This window comes from Mustela lutreola, chromosome 2 (assembly GCF_030435805.1).
Source record: "Mustela lutreola isolate mMusLut2 chromosome 2, mMusLut2.pri, whole genome shotgun sequence".
In the NCBI taxonomy this organism is placed as follows: domain Eukaryota; kingdom Metazoa; phylum Chordata; class Mammalia; order Carnivora; family Mustelidae; genus Mustela; species Mustela lutreola.
In genome coordinates, this window is record NC_081291.1 from 157,764,215 (window position 1) to 157,784,318 (window position 20,104).

Genomic DNA, 20,104 nt, shown 5'->3' on the forward strand with positions numbered 1-20,104 from the left:
TGTCCCTAGCTGCCCTGATTCCCACAATTTCTCCCCGTGATCCTTTGCTCTTTTGGAGTGCTTTCAACCAGTCTCCAAGTCAATGCTGGTCCCCAGACACAGGGCATTCCCGCTCATATTGGGGTATTACTTTTCAACTGGTCGCCTCTGGTGGCTCCCTCCCCCTTTTGTTTATCTTCCGATATCAGTCACGTTCCCACTCTGCTTTACCTGCCCACTGGCATCTTCTGCCCCTGCAGAGATCCAGACGTGTATAATTCTGATCTCAGGCTGATTTCATGGGTGAATGGAGTTCTTTGGTAGGTAATCAGCTCACTTTGGGGTATAGGCTGAAAAGGCGCTTCCTCCTACTTCCCTGCCATCTTGTCCCCCCTTTGTCTTTTCTCTCTTTAATCATTTCTCTATACCTGCCTTCAGAGTAGTCTCCCTAAGTGCAAATTTGATCAAGTCAATTCTCTGCTTAAACCCCTTCAAAATCCAGCTCCTGGCCTTTTTAAGTCAACTTCTCAAACTGGCCTACAAGGCTTTCATATTTATACCCTGATTACCTCTCTTCATCCTTTACCTTTTATCATATTCTCTCCCAGGTATTCCAAACAACTAAACTACCTAAAATTCCTATGCATGGAACAAAAACTCTCACACTCCATCCTTTTAATCTTCTATCCTCTCTTCCTAAAATACCCCTAACTCTGTCTCCCAAGTCTTCACTCAACTTACTAAAATTCTCATCCTTTGGATCTCAATATAGATATAATTTCCTTTACAGATATTTCTTTGAGACCACATGTTAGGAGTCCTTCTTATAGCATTGCCACATTATATTTCCAATATATTGTAATTGCCTTTTTAATTAATCTCATTAGACTGAAAGCCCCAAGAGAACAGTAAAGATGTCCTCCCAGTTCATAGTTGTTTTCAGTATCTAGCATACCATAGTGCACAATAAACACATTTCAGTGATTGTTAGTAAAACATAAGCCTTATACTTATGATTTATTAATCAATTTCATGCTCAAACATTAATCATATGTGGAAAACAAGGTTGCATTTTTTAAAAAGCTGGGGCTGCCCTGCATAAACATCTACTTCTACACTATAACCTGGAATAACTTTCCCATAGAAAAAAAAATTTAATGTTCCTTCAGTTCTATGCTACTACTTTATGAGATGTTCTACAAACATCAATGTTTCTATGGAAAATGTGTTCCAATTTCCAAATAATCAAAATATACATTTTGGGAACACTATCTATAATTATGAGAACTGCCTAAAATTATAATCAGGACACTTCACTCATAATAGAAACAAACTGAAAAATAACATTGAATAAAAAGTATTTAAAATAAGAACTTAAATTGAAATAATTTCACATATCTCTTAAAGACAATTCTGCATTTGTCATACTTAGAAAATGTATTGTTGAAATATGTGTGTAAAATTATGACTATGAAATGACTCTTTTAAATAAATATTTTATTATTGTCCCATACACCTGGCACATACGAATAGAAAGTGGCATGCATTTTCTAATGTATCTCAATAGGAAGAGAGCAATTAAAAGACAGTTCTAGAAGACTGGCAGTTGGAATTTTAAATTATGTAGATCACAATGGATCTATAAGTCTATGGAATACACTTCGGGAAAACTGGTCTAAGTAAGCCAAGATATATGAATATGGAAACAAAATAGCAAAAGTGGTGAAATACTATAATAATCTATTACTAGTATAACAATCTATTTAGATTATAAACTTCATAATTAGCAGCATTCAACTGAACACACATAATGCATAAATTATTATTTGTACTAATATTAAATTTGTATAAAAGTTCTATAATTCAATCTCTCAAGTTTATTTACATTTTTATCAATATCCTGAGAAAATTTTGAAAGCAAACATTAAGTTCAGCCCTATTTACAACTTTTATACCACTCAGATTATAGTGGGGAAACCTTTCCCAAATAGCTAAAAAATTAAATAATTTTTTGGGAGACATAATTCTAAATAGTCTATAGAATAAATGTTTTTTAAAATACACATGTAGAACACTAAAGCATATCAGTAAAATAGTGCATATTAATTGTAATTATAAATGAAAGCTCTAAGTCAATATTAGTGTGTAACTACCATACTAAGTCTTCAATAATGTCATCAGTTATTTAGTTGCCACTCTGTGGAAAGCACCAAAATAAGCCAGGTATAAAGAAAAAGAAAGGATTAATGAACAAAGATCTTGCCCTGGGGCAGTTCTTAATCTAATCAGGGAGGAAGAATTATCATTAACAAAAGACCCATTATGACATAATACAAAAGGAATATTGTAATAAGAATATAATTAGTAACAACATTTCTTATATATACAGGCACACTGAAACATTAAAAATAGGGAATAGTAGATTTATTATAAAAACCAGATTTGAGCCTCACTTAAATAGGCTGCTTTAATCAGAATTCTGGAGAATAATTATGTAACTCAGAATATATATTTATGTATATATATTTCATATATACATGTATAAAAATGTCATATATATGGAAATGAGCCAGTTTCAAGTTAAACATATTATAAACTAAGGACCTAATATGCACAGAGTATAAACATTTATTAAAGAAAATTTGTTTTTAAGATTAACACAGTGACCAGGAGAATTAATCGTATACATACAAAAAGATGGCTTGGAATTCCATTACTTTTATATGTGCATAAACTTAAGTATCAGCACCAAAGTCAAAGTGGTAATTACACTAACCACATATCCAAATAGCTGTATATGTTGCAACATAAAAAATATTGATAAATTAGTTTTTAGAACCCTAAACAATAAGTTAGTGAGGCAGGTGAAGAATGAACTACTAGTGATAAAAAAAATATATGAACTGACCATGATTATTTTTACATAAAACTAAATATAATCACAATCTACTTGTCATTCCCATTGGAAGTGGCTATACTAAGAATGACTATAAAAAATGAGATGATTTCCACGTATAACTTTTAGAATAAGTCTAAGTACTTTATCATCAAATTTACATACATAACTCCTAATTATTCAGATACCTTAAATACTCAGAAAGTCTAAAATTATAATGTTAATACTACAATATTTTTAAAAGTCTTTAAAATTCTTTATAGCTGTAAATTATTTTAGCTGAACTTTTCACTCAAATTAATTATAAATGTTAATTATAAATGTTCACTCATAAATTAGTTATAAATGTTTCAAATAACTCTGTAATTTGACATGCTTTATAAACCATATAAAATATTCAAACCAAATAAAGTGATATTCAAGTTCAAACTTACAGCTCAATTGCCTTGTTCCACATGATAACATATCCAGAAAGAATGAAAGATTCAATATTTACAATATGTGTATTTCCTCTTTCTGTTCCAACATAGAGCCATTTACTCTGGAAAGGTAGATGACAGTAAGTAATTCTGAAAGAAAGAAAATTATAATTAAAATACCTAAATTTTATTTTTGGTCAGCATTTTATTTTCCTTATACTTATTAGGTAGTGATAGCTACATGAATAATAAAATTTACTAAACACTCAAGTAGCATTTAGTTATTAGTAGAGAGTAGAGCATAAATAACAAGAGTATAACATTAAAAACAATAATGATAACAATAACCATTATTAAATAAGTGTCTACCATGGTCATTAACATATATTATTTCTAATTCTCTTCAGAATTAGAGCACTCCAAGACAAATATATAATTCTATTTTATGAAGAGGAAACTGAGGCCAGGAACTTTTATTTTAGTTTCATTGGACTGGCAGCTAGTATGTAGAAAAACCAGGATTTAAATCCATTCCTGTTTGGATGCAAAATTAGCAAATTTCTACACTGGTGGTTTTTCTTTGGTAGTATTAACTTCAAATAGAAATTAGGTACATCTAAAACGTATATTTCAGAGATAATCAGAGAATTTGTAGCTTTCTTTCATAAGATCATAAATTATTTACTTTTTATGCAGATGCTTGGCATCTTAATAGTATAAAATAAGCTTATAAGATCAGAGATCAACTCTACTATTTCTTTATTTTTTGTACTACCTGTATCTGCACAATGGGCCTTCTGACCAATTCTAGGAAATTATTCTATAGTGAAAGAAACCCTGATTCCTATAATTAAAATCTGGGAATTTACCAGAACCTTCTATTCACTGCATATAACTCTAGTTTTGCCTACTCCCACTCATTAATCGCTCATTAAAAAGGGGGAGATAAGTTCACAGTTATCCCTTGCCAAAACCTGTTACCGAATCACAATTTTTAAATTTTATTTATTTATTCGACAGAGAGAGAGAGGGAGATCACAAGCAGGCAGAGAGGCGGGCAGAGAGAGAGGGCAAAGCAGGCTCCCCGCTGAGCAGAGAGCCCATGCGGGGCTCGATCCCAGGACCCTGAGATCATGACCTGAGGCAAAGGCAGAGGCCTAAACCACTGAGCCACGCAGGTGCCCCCTGAATCACAATATTTCCTAGTATTTATTCAGAAAAAGAGCTGGTACATTGTTAAAAGAGAAGGACAGAATTCTGATGCCAGTCAGACAGACCAATATGGAAAGTAAATGGACCAAAAAGGAATGCAAATGGTAAATTCACAACAAAATTCCACCTTTGCCTTATACGTCTTTTTATATAAAAGTGAACATCCAGTCTGTCGAATTTATATTCTCACTCTGGTTCATTGAATTATTCAACAGAAACCAAACTTCATCTATTCAAAAGGGTTCTGCTGAAAGCCCCTTGCACATTATAAACAAAAACCTAGAAACCCTGCTATTATGGTTAATTGAAGATCTAATTAATATGCAACCTATATGGTATTGAACAATTCTGATTAAAACCCAAAGTCTAGAATTGCTGTTGTCAAGGGATATTTAATAATTTCCCACAGGAAGTAACTTGATGGTCATGTTTTTAAGGCCACAAAGCATCTATTTTCAATTCAGTGTAAGTAGAAAAAGGAAACTCATTTTAAAGAGAATTTAAGATCACCTTTTCTGAATCACAAGGGAAGCAGAAAAAAACACTAATCCAATAAAAGTAGACAAAAATTTAGGAGTTAGGATAGAAAAAGAGCAAACGTCAATATGACATAGTCATTTTCAAGGTTAAGAAGAAAAGGCTGATATCCAGGATCTATAAAGAACTTCCCAAACTCAACACACACAAAACAGATAATCATGTCAAAAAATGGGCAGAAGACATGGACAGACACTTCTCCAATGAAGACATACAAATGGCTATCAGACACATGAAAAAATGTTCATCATCACTAACCATCAGGGAGATTCAAATCAAAACCACATTGAGATACCACCTTATACCAGTTAGAATGGCCAAAATTAACAAGACAGTAAACAACGTGTGTTGGAGAGGATATGGAGAAAGGGGAACCCTCTTACACTGTTGCTGGGAATGCAAGTTGGTGCAGCCACTTTGGAAAACAGGGTGGAGATTCTTTAAGAAATTAAAAATAGAGCTTCCCTACGACCCTGCAATTGCACTACTGGGTATTTACCCCAAAGATACAGATGTCGTGAAAAGAAGGGCCATTTGTACCCCAATGTTTATAGCAGCAATGGCCACGGTCACCAAACTGTGGAAAGAACCAAGATGCCCTTCAACGGACAAATGGATAAGGAAGATGTGGTCCATATACACTATGGAGTATTATGCCTCCATCAGAAAGGATGAATACCCAACTTTTGTAGCAACATGGATGGATGGGACTGGAAGAGATTATGCTGAGTGAAATAAGTCAAGGAGAGAGAGTCAATTATCATATGGTTTCATTTACTTGTGGAGAATAAGAAATAACACAGAGGAAATGGGGAGATGGAAAGGAGAAGGGGGTTGGGGGAAATTGGAGGGGGAGATGTACCATGAGAGACTATGGACTCTGAAAAACAATCTGAGGGCTTAGAAGAGGCGGGGCTGGGAGGCTGAGTGAGCCTGGTGGTGGGTATTATGGAAGGCATGTATTGCATGGAGCACTAGGTGTGGTGCATAAACAATGAATTCTGGTACACAAAAAGAAATTTTAAAAATAAATAATTTAGGGAAAAAAAAAGAAGAAAAGTATAAAATCTTCCAGGTTTCCATAACGAGACCTGATGTAAGAGGCAGAATTCCAATAAAGACAATCTTTACAGTATAAGAGCAGTGGAATACATGAAAAAGATCCAATTATGATTAGTATTCCTTGAACCAATACTGTAAAATTCTCCCTCATTCTTAATGACAAGAAACTAGACCCTTGATAACAAAAGGGTTTCATCTTATACTCAATGTTCAATTGATAGGTAGTGGTTAAACAACTAATGAAGACCCCAGACTTTATTTGAACCCAATACCAATAAAAAAGAGTAAAGAGGGTTGAGGAGTCAAGATGGAGGAGAAGTAGCCCGCTGAGACTACTTCCGCTAGCAGGAGATCATCTAGATAGCTTATCTAAAGACTGCAAACACCTACAAATCCAACGGCAGATCGAAGAGAAGAAGAACAGCAATTCTAGAAACAGAAAATCAACCACATTCTGAAAGGTAGGACTGCAGAGAAGTGAATCCAAAGCAACCGGAAGAGAGACCCCGGGGGGAGGGGCCGAATCCCGGAAAGTGGCGGAGCAACGGAGCACAAAATCAGGACTTTTAAAAGTCTGTTCGGCTGAGGGACATCGCTCCAGAGGCTAAACCAGGGTGAAGCCCACGCGGGGTCAGTGTGGCCTCAGGTCCCACAGGGCCCAGAAGGATTGGGGGTATCTGAGTGTCACAGAGCTTACAGATATTAGAACGGGGAAGCCAGCTACAGAGGCAGAGTGGAGGAGTGAGCACCCAGCTTGGGGTTACCTTGAACCGGTCCCAGGCTCGGTGAGCTCGGAGCGTGGCCATAAGTCAGGGAGACGGGAGTAATTGGGCGCGGTTCTCTGAGGGCGCACTGAGGAGTGGGGCCCCGGGCTCTCGGCTCCTCTGGGCTGTAGACCAGGAGGCCGCCATTTTCACTCCCATCCTCTGGAACTCTACGGAAAGCGCTCAGGGAACAAAAGCTCCCAAAAGCAAACCCAAGCGGATTACTCAACCCAGCCCCTGCTAAGAGCAGTGCAATTCCGCCTGGGGCAAAGACACTTGAGAATCACTACAACAGGCCCCTCCCCCAGAAGATCAACAAGAAATCCAGCCAGGACCAAGTTCACCAACCAAGGAGTGCAGTTTCAATACCAAAGAGAGCAGCGGAATTCCAGAGGAGGAGAAAGCAAAGCCTGGAACTCATGGCTTTCTCCCCATGATTCTTTAGTCTTGCAGTTAATTTAATTTTTTTTTCAATTTTTTTTCTCTTCTTCTGTTAAATTTTTTTACTTCTATCCTTTTCTTTTTTAACGTTTTGTAACTTGTTTATCTAATATATATATATATATATATTTATTTCTTTTTTATACTTTTTCTTTATTCGTTTTCTTTTTTTAATTGTTTCTTTTCTTTTCTTTTTTTTTTCTTTCTGAACCTCTTTTTATCCTCTTTCTCCCCTTAATGATTTGGGATCTCTTCTGATTAGGTTAAAGCATATGTTCCTGGGATCGTTGCCACCCTTTTAGTATTTTACTTGCTCCTTCATATACTCTTATCTTGACAAAATGAAAGGTGGAAAAATTCACCACAAGAAAAAGAACAAGAGGCAGTACCGAAGGCTAGGGGCCTAATCAATACAGACATTGGTAATATGTCAGATCTAGAGTTCAGAATGACGATTCTCAAGGTTCTAGCCGGGCTCGAAAAAGGCATGGAAGATATTAGAGAAACCCTCTCGGGAGATATAAAAGCCCTTTCTGGAGAAATAAAAGAACTAAAATCTAACCAAGTTGAAATAAAAAAAGCTATTAATGAGGTGCAATCAAAAATGGAGGCTCTCACTGCTAGGATAAATGAGGCAGAAGAAAGAATTAGTGATATAGAAGACCAAGTGACAGAGAATAAAGAAGCTGAGCAAAAGAGGAACATACAGCTACTGGACAACGAGGGGAGAATTCGAGAGATAAGTGACACCATAAGACGAAACAATATTAAAATAATTGGGATTCCAGAAGAAGAAGAAAGAGAGAGGAGAGCAGAAGGTATACTGGAGAGAATTATTGGAGAGAATTTCCCCAATATGGCAAAGGGAATAAGCATCAAAATGCAGGAGGTGCAGAGAACCCCTCTCAAATTCAATAAGAATAGGTCCACACCCCGTCACCTAATAGTAAAATTTACAAGTCTTAGTGACAAAGAGAAAATCCCGAACGCAGCCCGAGAAAAGAAGTCTGTAACATACAATGGTAAAAATATTAGATTGGCAGCTGACTTATCCACAGAGACCTGGCAGGCCAGAAAGAGCTGGCATGATATATTCAGAGCAAAAAACGAGAAAAACATGCAGCCAAGAATACTATATCCAGCTAGGCTATCATTGAAAATAGAAGGAGAGATTAAAAGCTTCCAGGACAAACAAAAACTGAAAGAATTTGCAAACACCAAACCAGCTCTACAGGAAATATTGAAAGGGGTCCTCTAAGCAATGAGAGACCCTAAAAGTAGTGGATCAGAAAGGAACAGAGACAATATACATTAACAGTCACCTCACAGGCAATACAATGGCACTAAATTCATATCTCTCAATAGTTACCCTGAATGTTAATGGGCTAAATGCCCCAATCAAAAGACACAGGGTATCAGAATGGATAAAAAAAACAAAACCCATCTATATGTTGCCTATGGGAAACTCATTTTAAACCCAAAGACACCTCCAGATTTAAAGTGAGGGGGTGGAAAACAATTTACCGTGCTAATGGACATCAGAAAAAAGCAGGAGTGGCAATTCTTATATCAGATCAATTAGATTTTAAGCCAAAGACTATAATAAGAGACGAGGAAGGACACTATATCATACTCAAAGGATCTGTCCAACAAGAAGATCTAACAATTTTAAATATCTATTCCCCCAACATAGGAGCAGGCAACTATATAAACCAATTAATAACAAAATCAAAGAAACACATCGACAACAATACAATAATAGTAGGGGACTTTAACACTCCCCTCACTGAAATGGACAGATCATCCAAGCAAAAAATCAATAAGGAAATAAAGGCCTTAAATGACACACTGGACCAGATGGACATCACAGATATATTCAAAGCATTTCATCCCAAAGAAACAGAATACACATTCTTCTCTAGTGCACATGGAATATTCTTCATAATAGATCACATCCTCGGTCCTAAATCAGGACTCAAATTGTATCAAAAGATTGGGATCATTCCCTGCATATTTTCAGACCACAATGCTCTGAAGCTAGAACTCAATCACAAGAGAAAATTTGGAAAGAACCCATACATGGAGACTAAACAGCATCCTTCTAAAGAATGAATGGTCAACCGGGAAATTAAAGAAGAATTGAAAAAAATCATGGAAACAAATGATACTGAAAATACAATGGTTCAAAATCTGTGGGACACAACAAAGGCAGTCCTGAGAGGAAAATATATAGCGGTACAAGCCTTTCTCAAGAAACAAGAAAGGTCTCAGGTACACAACCTAACCCTACACCTAAAGGAGCTGGAAAAGAGTAAGAAAGAAACCCTAAACCCAGCAGGAGAAGAGAAATCATAAAGATCAGAGCAGAAATCAATGAAATAGAAACCAAAAAAACAATAGAACATATCAACGAAACTAGGAGCTGGTTCTTTGAAAGAATTAATAAAATTGATAAACCCCTGGCCAAACTTATCAAAAAGAAAAGAGAAAGGACCCAAATAAATAAAATCATGAATGAAAGAGGAGAGATCACAACTAACACCAAAGAAATACAAACTATTATAAGAACATACTATGAGCAACTCTACACCAACAAATTGGACAATCTGGAAGAAATGGTTGCTTTCCTAGAGACATATAAACTACCACAACTGAACCAGGAAGAAATAGAAAGCCTAAACAGACCCACAACCAGTAAGGAGATTGAAATAGTCATCAAAAATCTTCAAACAAAAGCCCAGGGCCAGATGGCTTCTGGAAATTCTACCAAACATTTAAAGAAGAACTAATTCCTATTCTCCTGAAACTGTTCCAAAAAATAGAAATGGAAGGAAAACTTCCAAACTCATTTTATGAGGCCATCATCACCTTGATCCCAAAACCAGACAAGGATCCCATCAAAAAAAGAGAGCTATAGACCAATATCTTAATGAACACAGATGCGAAAATACTCAACAAAATACTAGCCAATAGGATTCAACAGTACATTAAAAGGATTATTCACCACGACCAAGTGGGATTTATTCCAGGGCTGCAAGGTTGGTTCAACATCCACAATTCATTCAATGTGATACAACACATCAATAAAAGAAAGAACAAGAACCATATGATACTCTCAATAGATGCTGAGAAAGCATTTGACAAAGTACAGCATCCCTTCCTGATCAAAATTCTTCAAAGTGTAGGGATAGAGGGCACATACCTCAATATTATCAAAGCCATCTATGAAAAACCCACCGCAAATATCATTCTCAATGGAGAAAAACTGAAAGCTTTTCCGCTAAGGTCAGGAACACGGCTGGGATGTCCATTATCACCACTGCTATTCAACATAGTACTAGAGGTCCTAGCCTCAGCAATCAGACAACAAAAGTAAATTAAAGGCATCCAAATCGGCAAAGAAGAAGTCAAACTATCACTCTTCGTAGATGATATGATACTATATGTGGAAAACCCAAAAGACTCCACTCCAAAACTGCTAGAACTTGTACAGGAATTCAGTAAAGTGTCAGGATATAAAATCAATGCACAGAAATCAGTTGTATTACTCTATACCAAAACAAGACAGAAGAAAGAGAAATTAAGGAGTCAATCCCATTTACAATTGCACCCAAAACCATAAGATACAGGAATAAACCTAACCAAAGAGGCAAAGAATCTATACTCAGAAATATAAAGTACTCATGAAAGAAATTGAGGAAGACACAAAGAAATGGGAAAATGTTCCATGCTCGTGGATTGAAAGAATAAATATTGTGAAAATGTCTATGCTACCTAAAGCAATCTACACATTTAATGCAATTCCTATCAAAGTACCATCCATCATTTTCAAAGAAATGGAACAAATAATCCTAAAATTTATATGGAACCAGGAAAGACCTCGAATAGCCAAGGGGATATTGAAAAAGAAAGCCAACGTTGGTGGCATCACAACTCCGGACTTCAAGCTCTATTACAAAGCTGTCATCATCAAGACAGCATGGTACTGGCACAAAAACAGACACATAGATCAATGGAACAGAATAGAGAGCCCAGAAATAGACCCTCAACTCTATGGTCAACTAATCTTTGACCAAGCAGGAAAGAATGCCCAATGGAAGCCTCTTCAATAAATGGGGTTGGGAAAATTGGACAGCCACATGCAGAAAAATGAAATTGGACCATTTTCTTACGCCACACACGAAAATAGACTCAAAATGAATGAAAGACCTCAATGTAAGAAAGGAACCCATTAAAATCCTTGAGGAGAACATAGGCAGCAACCTCTTCGACCGCAGCTGCAGCAACATCTTCCTAGGAACATCGCCAAAGGCAAGGGAAGCAAGGGCAAAAATGAACTATTGAGATTTCATCAAGATCAAAAGCTTTTGCACAGCAAAATGAACAGTTAAGAAAACCAAAAGACAGCTGACAGAATGGGAGAAGATATTTGCAAACGACATGTCAGATAAAGGGCTAGTATCCAAAATCTATAAAGAACTTAGCAAAGTCAACACCTAAAGAACAAATAATCCAATCAACAAATGGGCAGAGGACATGAACAGACATTTCTGCAAAGAAGACATCCAGATGGCCAACAGACACATGAAAAAGTGCTCCATATCCCTAGGCATTAGGGAAATACAAATCAAAACCACAACGAGATATCACCTCACACCAGTCAGAATGGCTAAAATTAACAAGTCAGGAAATGACAGATGCTGGCGAGGATGCGGAGAAAGGGGAACCCTCCTACACTGTTGGTGGGAATGCAAGGTGGTGCAACCACCCTGAAAAACAGAATGGAGGCTCCTCAAAATGTTGAAAATAGAACTACCCTATGACCCAGCAATTGCCCTACTGGGTATTTACCCTAAAGATACAAGCGTAGTGATCTGAAGGGGCATGTGCACCTGAATGTTTATAGCAGCAATGTCCACAATAGCCAAACTATGGAAAGAACCTAGATGTCCATCAACAGATGAATGGATCAAGAAGATGTGGTATATATACACAATGGAATACTATGCAGCCATCAAAAGAAATGAAATCCTGCCATTTGCGATGACGTGGATGGAACTAGAGGGCATCATGCTTAGTGAAATAAGTCAAGCAGAGAAAGACAACTATCATATGATCTCCCTGATATGAGGAAGTGGAGATGCAGCATGGGGGGCTAAGGGGGTAGGAGAAGAATAAATGAAACAAGATTGGATTGGCAGGGAGACAAACCATAAGTGACTCTTAATCTCCCAAAACAAACTGAGGGTTGCTGGGTGGAGGGGGGTTGGGAGAAGAGGGGTGGGGTTATGGACATTGGGGAGGGTATGTGCTATGGTGAGTGCTGTGAAGTGTGTAAACCTGGCAATTCACATACCTGTACCCCGGGGGATAAAAATATATTATATAGTTTATAAAAAATAAAAAATTTTTAAAAAAAGAGTAAAGAGATTTATTTAAGATGCTTGACATGGGAGAGGGAGAGGTCATGATTATACTTATGCTACATATTTTATAACCCTAATAAGTAATCAATACTTTACTGAATTTAATTTATTGTATTTAATAGCTATACTTTTATTTGTAATGCATTTCTACTACCATCACCTGCAAACTGATGAATTTTTTGTTATATAGGAACCCTGGAAAAATAATATTTTTCCTATGTCTATATTCACTATCATTCTCTATAGTAAATCATTTAAGACATTGTTAGTGTTCTTTCCATTTATCCATTAATCCAAACTTCACCAAATAATTCATTATAAAAAGCATTGTCCTTGATTACAACAAATTGCTCTTTTTTACTCATAAAAAATGCCATGCAATAGTAGAAATAAGACAAGTAGACAAGTAAGAAAAATAAAAGTAAAGTGTGTGAATTGCCATAAAGAATTGAAAGAAAGAAGGGATTAATTCCAGTAAGGGCAATCAAGGAATGTTAATGTAGAAAACTTTATTTAAAATGGGCCATTACATTAAAGATCACACAATTCTATAATTTAAAATATGTGTTACATATGTTACATAAGCATATGAAATAAAATCAATGTTTTCAAACTTGAAAAATGTACAGACCTTTAAAATTTTTTTGCTTATCCTCACTTTTGACTGACTTTTACAAATTATTCAACTTGTTTATAAAAATGGCTGTTATGTATACATAAAACAAAAAATACAAAATAAATACAAATAAAACTACCACTAGAATTCAAATTAATGACTAGTGTATATGACAGATGGATTCTTTTAAAGAAGTAATTAACCTCATGATATATTTCTAACTTCACAGATTCTATTGAATTTGGTATATCTATATTTATTCTACCCTTTCCTTTTACCACTTGTCTCTACTTGAACAGTTCTGAATTCTATTCCATAGTACACCATCACATAATTTTACAATCTTATGGCATGAACACATGTGCATAGTCGACTTCTATTATTTTATTAATCCATAAAAATTAAAATGACACTATTTGGTGCCAACATAATCATCAATGTAAATTTAAATTCACATATTCGACCTGTGTGACAGTGTTTTTGAATGAAGTGGTTTGTTCAAACCATTCAGAATCTTTCCATTAGTGTGATTATAAAAATAAAAATATTACAGTCAAAATTTACTATGGAGGGGCGCCTGGGTGGCTCAGTGGGTTAAAGCCTCTGCCTTCAGCTCAGGTCATGGTCCCAGGGTCCTGGGATCAAGCCCCACATTGGGGGCTCTCTGCTCAGCGGGGAGCCTGCTTCCTCCTCTCTCTCTCTCTCTGCCTACCTGTGATCTCTGTCTGCCAAATAAATAAAGAAAATCTTTTTAAAAAAATTTACTATGGAAAATTTATAACTCCAAGACCATGGCTATGGTTCCTAACTTGAGAAACACTGTCAACACAAGTCCAAAATATGTTTTTAAAAAGTAAATGATTAAAAAAAAAAAAAAAGTAAATGGTTTTGGGTGCCTGGGAAACTCAGTCAGTAAAGTATCTGCCTTCAACTTGGATCCTGATCTCAGGGTCCTAGGATCCAGTCCAGTGCTCAGTGGGGAGTCTGCTCTCTCTGCCTCACCCCCCCACTCCCGCTGGTGCTCTGTCTCTGTCTCCCTCAAGTGGATAAATAAAATTTTTAAAACATATACAAACCCCGTAAATGGTTTAAAATTATAGAAAATTTGCTGTATGAAATTGAGTGAGAGACTTCAAGTTTGAAACTTTTTTCCCCTAAGTTTTAACACAGCTCAATTTTAGTCTTATTTTTTTCTCCAGATTCCACGTAAAACCTCTACTAGCAGGCATGATGACTCTGGCTCCAGTTCTTTCTATAATGTTTCTAATTATACTTTACAACCAGATTACACTCAGAATCAGGTGTATTCTGCGTATTAAAAATATAAATGCCAGAGAGGAAAATTCAGCAGTTCTGTAGTAAATCTAGCAATAATGTTTTAAACTCTTTCTGGGCGGTTTTTTGGTGCACAACCACAATTAAGAACTACTAAATTATGGCAATAATTCTTAATCTTTGGTATGAATAAATACTTCTGCATTCCAGGTACACAAATTGTTACTCATGGACTTGGGATGGAACATATGACTGACATTTTAACAAGTAACCTCAGTACTTGCTATTCAAAGTCCATATACCATCATGGACATCACTTGGAAGCTTAGTAGCCCTATCCCAGAATCCAACACTACATTTTATGAAGAACCAAAATATTGGTCATTAAAAAATTAAAATTTAGTTAGCACTTATTCACTGATTTTATTACAGATAGCCTATGAAAAAAATAAATCTTTTATGAGATACTGTTTAGTGGTTGAAAGACTGCTGCTAACTTACAATTCAAGTTTTAGGATAAGAACTTAAATTACTAAGTTAGTAATAGGGATAAAGCTTTGTAGCTATGTAGTTCCCCCAAACTGAGCTAATGAAAGTGATAATAAGAACACACAAGAGCCATGGAAAGAAATAGCTAGCTACCCTAAGATTCCCTCAGCATCTTAATTCAAAGACTGATACTTAGGAGTTTTAGTGGAAAAACTCAAATCATATAAAAGAAAAAAATAAAGAATTAAAAATTCTCTAAGAAAAAGAATGCTAATTTTAGACAATCTGCACCTAAACGGAATTTAAATACGAGACAAAATTAAAACAATAACTGAAAATTTAGTTGAGTTTCATTCACAGTCTTAATGAACTAACCAAACAGTAAAAAACTTACAATTATTTGTAAAACTACCAAACATAAGTCAAATTTTTAAATAAGCCAAATCTTTGCACTTCCATAGGGAATAACATCATGATTTCCGGCAAATCCAAGTCTGAGAAGCATATTCTCATTCTCCTCTAGCAAAAGAAATAACATTTTCTACCTCTATTTAGAGGTATTTAAATTCACAGAGTAAATGCCAATGGGGAAAGCTGAACTACTCGACCTTTTAGTAACAAGATGACATCTGTCCTTCCACTGTCAGAACAATGTCAAAACAACCTGCCACAAATAGAAGGTCTAAATAAGACTTACAATGTTACAACATAATATACAAAATATCCAATTTTAAATAAAAACTCAATCATCACACCAAGAAATAAGAAAATCTCAATTCAAATGAAAAAAAAAAAGCGCAAGAGATACCAACACCAAGATGATAAAGATGTTAGAATTCACAGATAAGGGGTGCCTGGGTGGCTTAGATGGTTAAGCTTCTGCCTTCAGCTCAGGTTATGATCTCTGGTCAGGGATCAAGCCCACATCGGGCTCCCAGCTCAGTGGGAAGCCTGCCTCTCCCTCTGCCTCTCCCTCTGCTTGTGCTCTTTCTCTTTCTCTCTCAAATAAATAAATAAAATCTTTTAAAAAAATAAAAATAAGAATTCACAGATAAATATTTAAAGGAGTTATCATAAAAATGCAATCTGAGGCGTCTGAAGTGGTGGGGGGGTGGGAGGTTGGGGTACCAGGTGGTGGGTATTATAGAGGGCACGGATTGCATGGAGCACTGGGTGTGGTGAAAAAATAAAGACTACTGTTATGCTGAAAATAAGTAAAAAATAAATTTAAAAAATGCAACAAGCAATTATGAATGACAAGAAATGAAAAATATCAAAGACTCAGCAAAGAAACAGGAGTAAAATGCAAATTTTACTACTGGAAAACACAACAAAGAAAATTTAAAAATCTATGCATAAGCTCAATAGCCAAATGGATGGGACAGAAAATAAACTCCATGAACTCACAGATAAAACAATATAAATGATCCAATCTGAACAACAAACAGAAAATAGATATTTCAAAAAAAAAAAACAAATCCAGAGACTTAGAAACCTGTGATACAAAAAAGAAAAGATCTAGCAATCATGTTATCATGGCCCTGGAAGGAAAGGAAAAGAAAATGGGACTGAAAAACTAGTTTAAAAAATCATGTTTAAAACATAATAAACTTGGTAAAAGCACATAAACAAACAAAAGATTCAAAGAGCTAAAAAAACTAAACATAATAAACCTAAAGAAATAAAATTAGGACAGATCTCAGTCAACTATGTAAAAAAGAAAAAAAAATCTTGAAAGCAGCAAAATAGAAATAACACCTTAACTATAGGAGAAAATATTCTAATGACAGCAGATTTCTCACCAGAAAACCAAAGACCAAAAGGAAGTAAAAATGCTATTCAAGTGCTTAAAGGAAAGAATGATCAACCCTAGAATTCTATACATCCCTCCAAAATATCCCTCAGGAATAAAGAAGAAGTCATGACATTATTAGGTGAAAAAAAAAAAAAAAAAGAATTTGTCACTAAAAGACAAACTCTAAAAGAATGGTTAAAAGGAGTTCACTAGGGCACCTGGGTGGCTCAGTGGGTTAAGCCGCTGCCTTCGGCTCAGGTCATAATCTCAGGGTCCTGGGATCACGTCCCGCATCGGGCTCTCTGCTCAGTGGGGAGCCTGCTTCCTCCTCTCTCTGTCTGCCTCTCTGCCTACTTGTGATCTCTCTCTGTCAAATAAATAAATAAAATCTTAAAAAAAAAAAAGAAAAACAAAAAGGAGTTCACTAAACAGAAAAAAAGATCTGAAACTTTTTAATATAAAGTGTGAATAAAAACTATAGGGAGAGTAAAAATATGGTTAAATTCAATATATTTTCCTCCTTCCTTTGAGTATCCTAAATTATGTTTCATAGCTGAAGTAGAAATTATAACATAGTCTGATCCAGTTCTAAATACAGAGACAGAAAATTTATTTAAAATGGAGAAGTAAGGGAAAATTAAGAAAGGAAAGATCTTTGTACTTCATTCAAACTGAGAAAATTCAATAACAGTAGTTTGTGATGAATTGTTTACACATAATAAAATATCTACAGCAACCACTCAAGAAGTGAAATGATACAAAAAGATACATTAAAAACCATACATAAATCAAAATGGTATTCTAAAATTTAAAAAGATCAATTAAACCACAGGAAGGCAAAAAACAAAACAAAAAGAAAATAAACAAACAAAAAACCAAACCCACATTTGAATGAAAAAATAAGCAGACAACAAAAAATAAATTGAGAACTTAAGCACTAATATATCACTAATTACATAAAATGTGAACAACAATTAAAATACAGGTTAGCAGAATGAGTTAAAAAAAAACTACCTACTATATGCTGTGTATGAGAAATTAATTCCAATATATTGACATGGGTGGCCTGAAAGTAACAGGAAGTTCAAAGATATATAATACAAACATTAATCAAAAGAAAGTAGGAATGATTATACTAATACCAGATAAAACAAAAACAAAAACAAACAAACAAACAAACAAAACTTGGAAGGTGAGAAAATGACCACAACATTTTGTAAAGATTAAAAGATCAATTCACCAAGAAGACATGGCAATCCTAAATGTGCATGCCCAAACAAGAGCCTGAAAATTAAGTGAAGCAAAAACTGAGAAGAGAGAAAGAGAATCCATGATTCTAGTAGATTTCAACACCTGTTCCTAGTAAATCAGCTAGGATAGGGAACCCAACACAACCACCAGTCAACAAAACGAATTGACATTTATAGAAAAATCTGGCAAACAAGAGCAAAACATTCTTGTCATCACAAGACAAGATACACCAGAGTGTGGGCTAAAAAATAAACCTCAACAAATTTAAAATAATTAAGTCATATAGAATGTGTCCTCTAAACACAGTGGAATCAAATTAGAAATCAACAAAAGTAAAAGAAACAAAATCCTCAAATACTTGCAATACACTTCTAACTTACAGGTCCTAGAAGTCATCACAAGGGAATTAAAAAAACACAGGAAATGAGAAGTTTTGACAAGGATGTAAAGAAAAAGCAACCCTCATGTACTGTACATGGGACTATAAGCTTCTGCAGCCACTGTGGGAAACAATATGGATATTTCCCAAAAAATTAAAAACAGAATTATGATATGATTAAGTAATTCTATTACTAGGTATTCACCTAAAGAAAACAAAAACACTAATTCAAAAAGATATATGTACTCATATTTATTGCAGCATTATTTAACTTAAATTCAATTAGCCAACATTTAGTATATTACCTTCAGATGTAGTGTTCAATAATTCATCAGTGGTATATAACACCCAATGCTCATCACACCATGTGCCTTCCTTAACGCTCTTCACCCAGCTGCCCCACTCTCCCACCTACTACCCCTTCTGCAACCCTCAGTTTGATTCCCAGAGTCAAGAGTCTCTCATGGTTTGTCTCCCTTTCTGATTTTTTCCCATTAAGTTTTCCCTCCTTATGCCTCTGATCTTTGCACTACTTCTTCTATTTCACAGATTAGTAAAATCATATGATAATTGTCTTTCTCTGATTAACTTATTCCACTTAGCATAATACCCTCCAGTTCCATCCATGTCAATATAAGTGGTAATATTCATCCTTTCTGATAGCTGAGTAATAATTTCATGGTATATATAAACCACATCTTCTTTATCCATTCCTCTGTTGAAGGACAGCTCAGCATCTTCCACAGTTTGGCTATTGAGGACATTGCTGCTATGAACGTTGGGGTGCAGGTGCCCCTTCAGATCACTACATCTGTATCTTTGCAGTGATCGCCAGTAGTGCAATTGCTGGATGATAGGGTAGCCTTATTTTTAACTTCTTGAGGAAACTCCACACTATATTGCAGAGTGGCTCTGTTACCTTACATTCCCACCAACAGTGTAATAGCATTCCCCTTTTCCCACATCCTTGCCAACATCTGTTGTTCTCCGTCTCGTTAATTTTAGCCAATCTAACTGGCATGTGCTGGTATCTCATTGTGGTTTTATTTGTATTTCCCTAATGAAAAGTGATGTTAAGCATTTTTTCATGTGTCTGTTGCCCATTTTGTATGTTTTCTTTGGAGAAATATCTGTTCATGTCTTCTGCACATTTCTTACCTGGAATATTTGTGTTTTCTTGGGGGGTGTTGAGTTTGAGAAGTTCTTTGTATATCTTGCATGCGAGCCCTTTAACTGACATGTCCTTTGAAAGTATCTTTTTCCATTCTATAAGTTGCCTTTTAGTTTTCAATTGTTTCCTCTGGTGTGCAAAAGCTTTTTGTCTTGATGAAGTCCCAATAGTTCATTTTTGCTTATTTCCCTTGCCTTCAGGGACATGTCTTGCAGGAAGTTGCTGCACCCAAGGTTGAAGAGGTTGCTGCCCAAATCCTCTAGGATTTTGATGGATTCCTGTCTCACATTGAGGTCTTTCATCCATCTTGAGTTTATCTTTGTATATAGTATAAGATAACGGTCCAGTTTCATTCTTCTGCATGTGGCTGTCCAATTTTATCAACTGCATTT

At 35.5% G+C, this 20,104-nt stretch overlaps 1 protein-coding gene across 5 annotated transcripts in view; it reads right to left on the reverse strand.

Moving 5' to 3' along the window:
- Positions 1 to 20,104, reverse strand: part of STXBP5L (syntaxin binding protein 5L) — a 459,224-nt gene that overhangs the window by 280,283 nt on the left and 158,837 nt on the right. For all 5 annotated transcript variants that reach the window (XM_059163941.1, XM_059163939.1, XM_059163940.1 and 2 more), the window contains exon 6: positions 3,310 to 3,444. In XM_059163941.1, the coding sequence (XP_059019924.1) occupies positions 3,310 to 3,444 (135 nt within the window). The remainder of the gene's footprint in view (positions 1 to 3,309; positions 3,445 to 20,104) is intronic.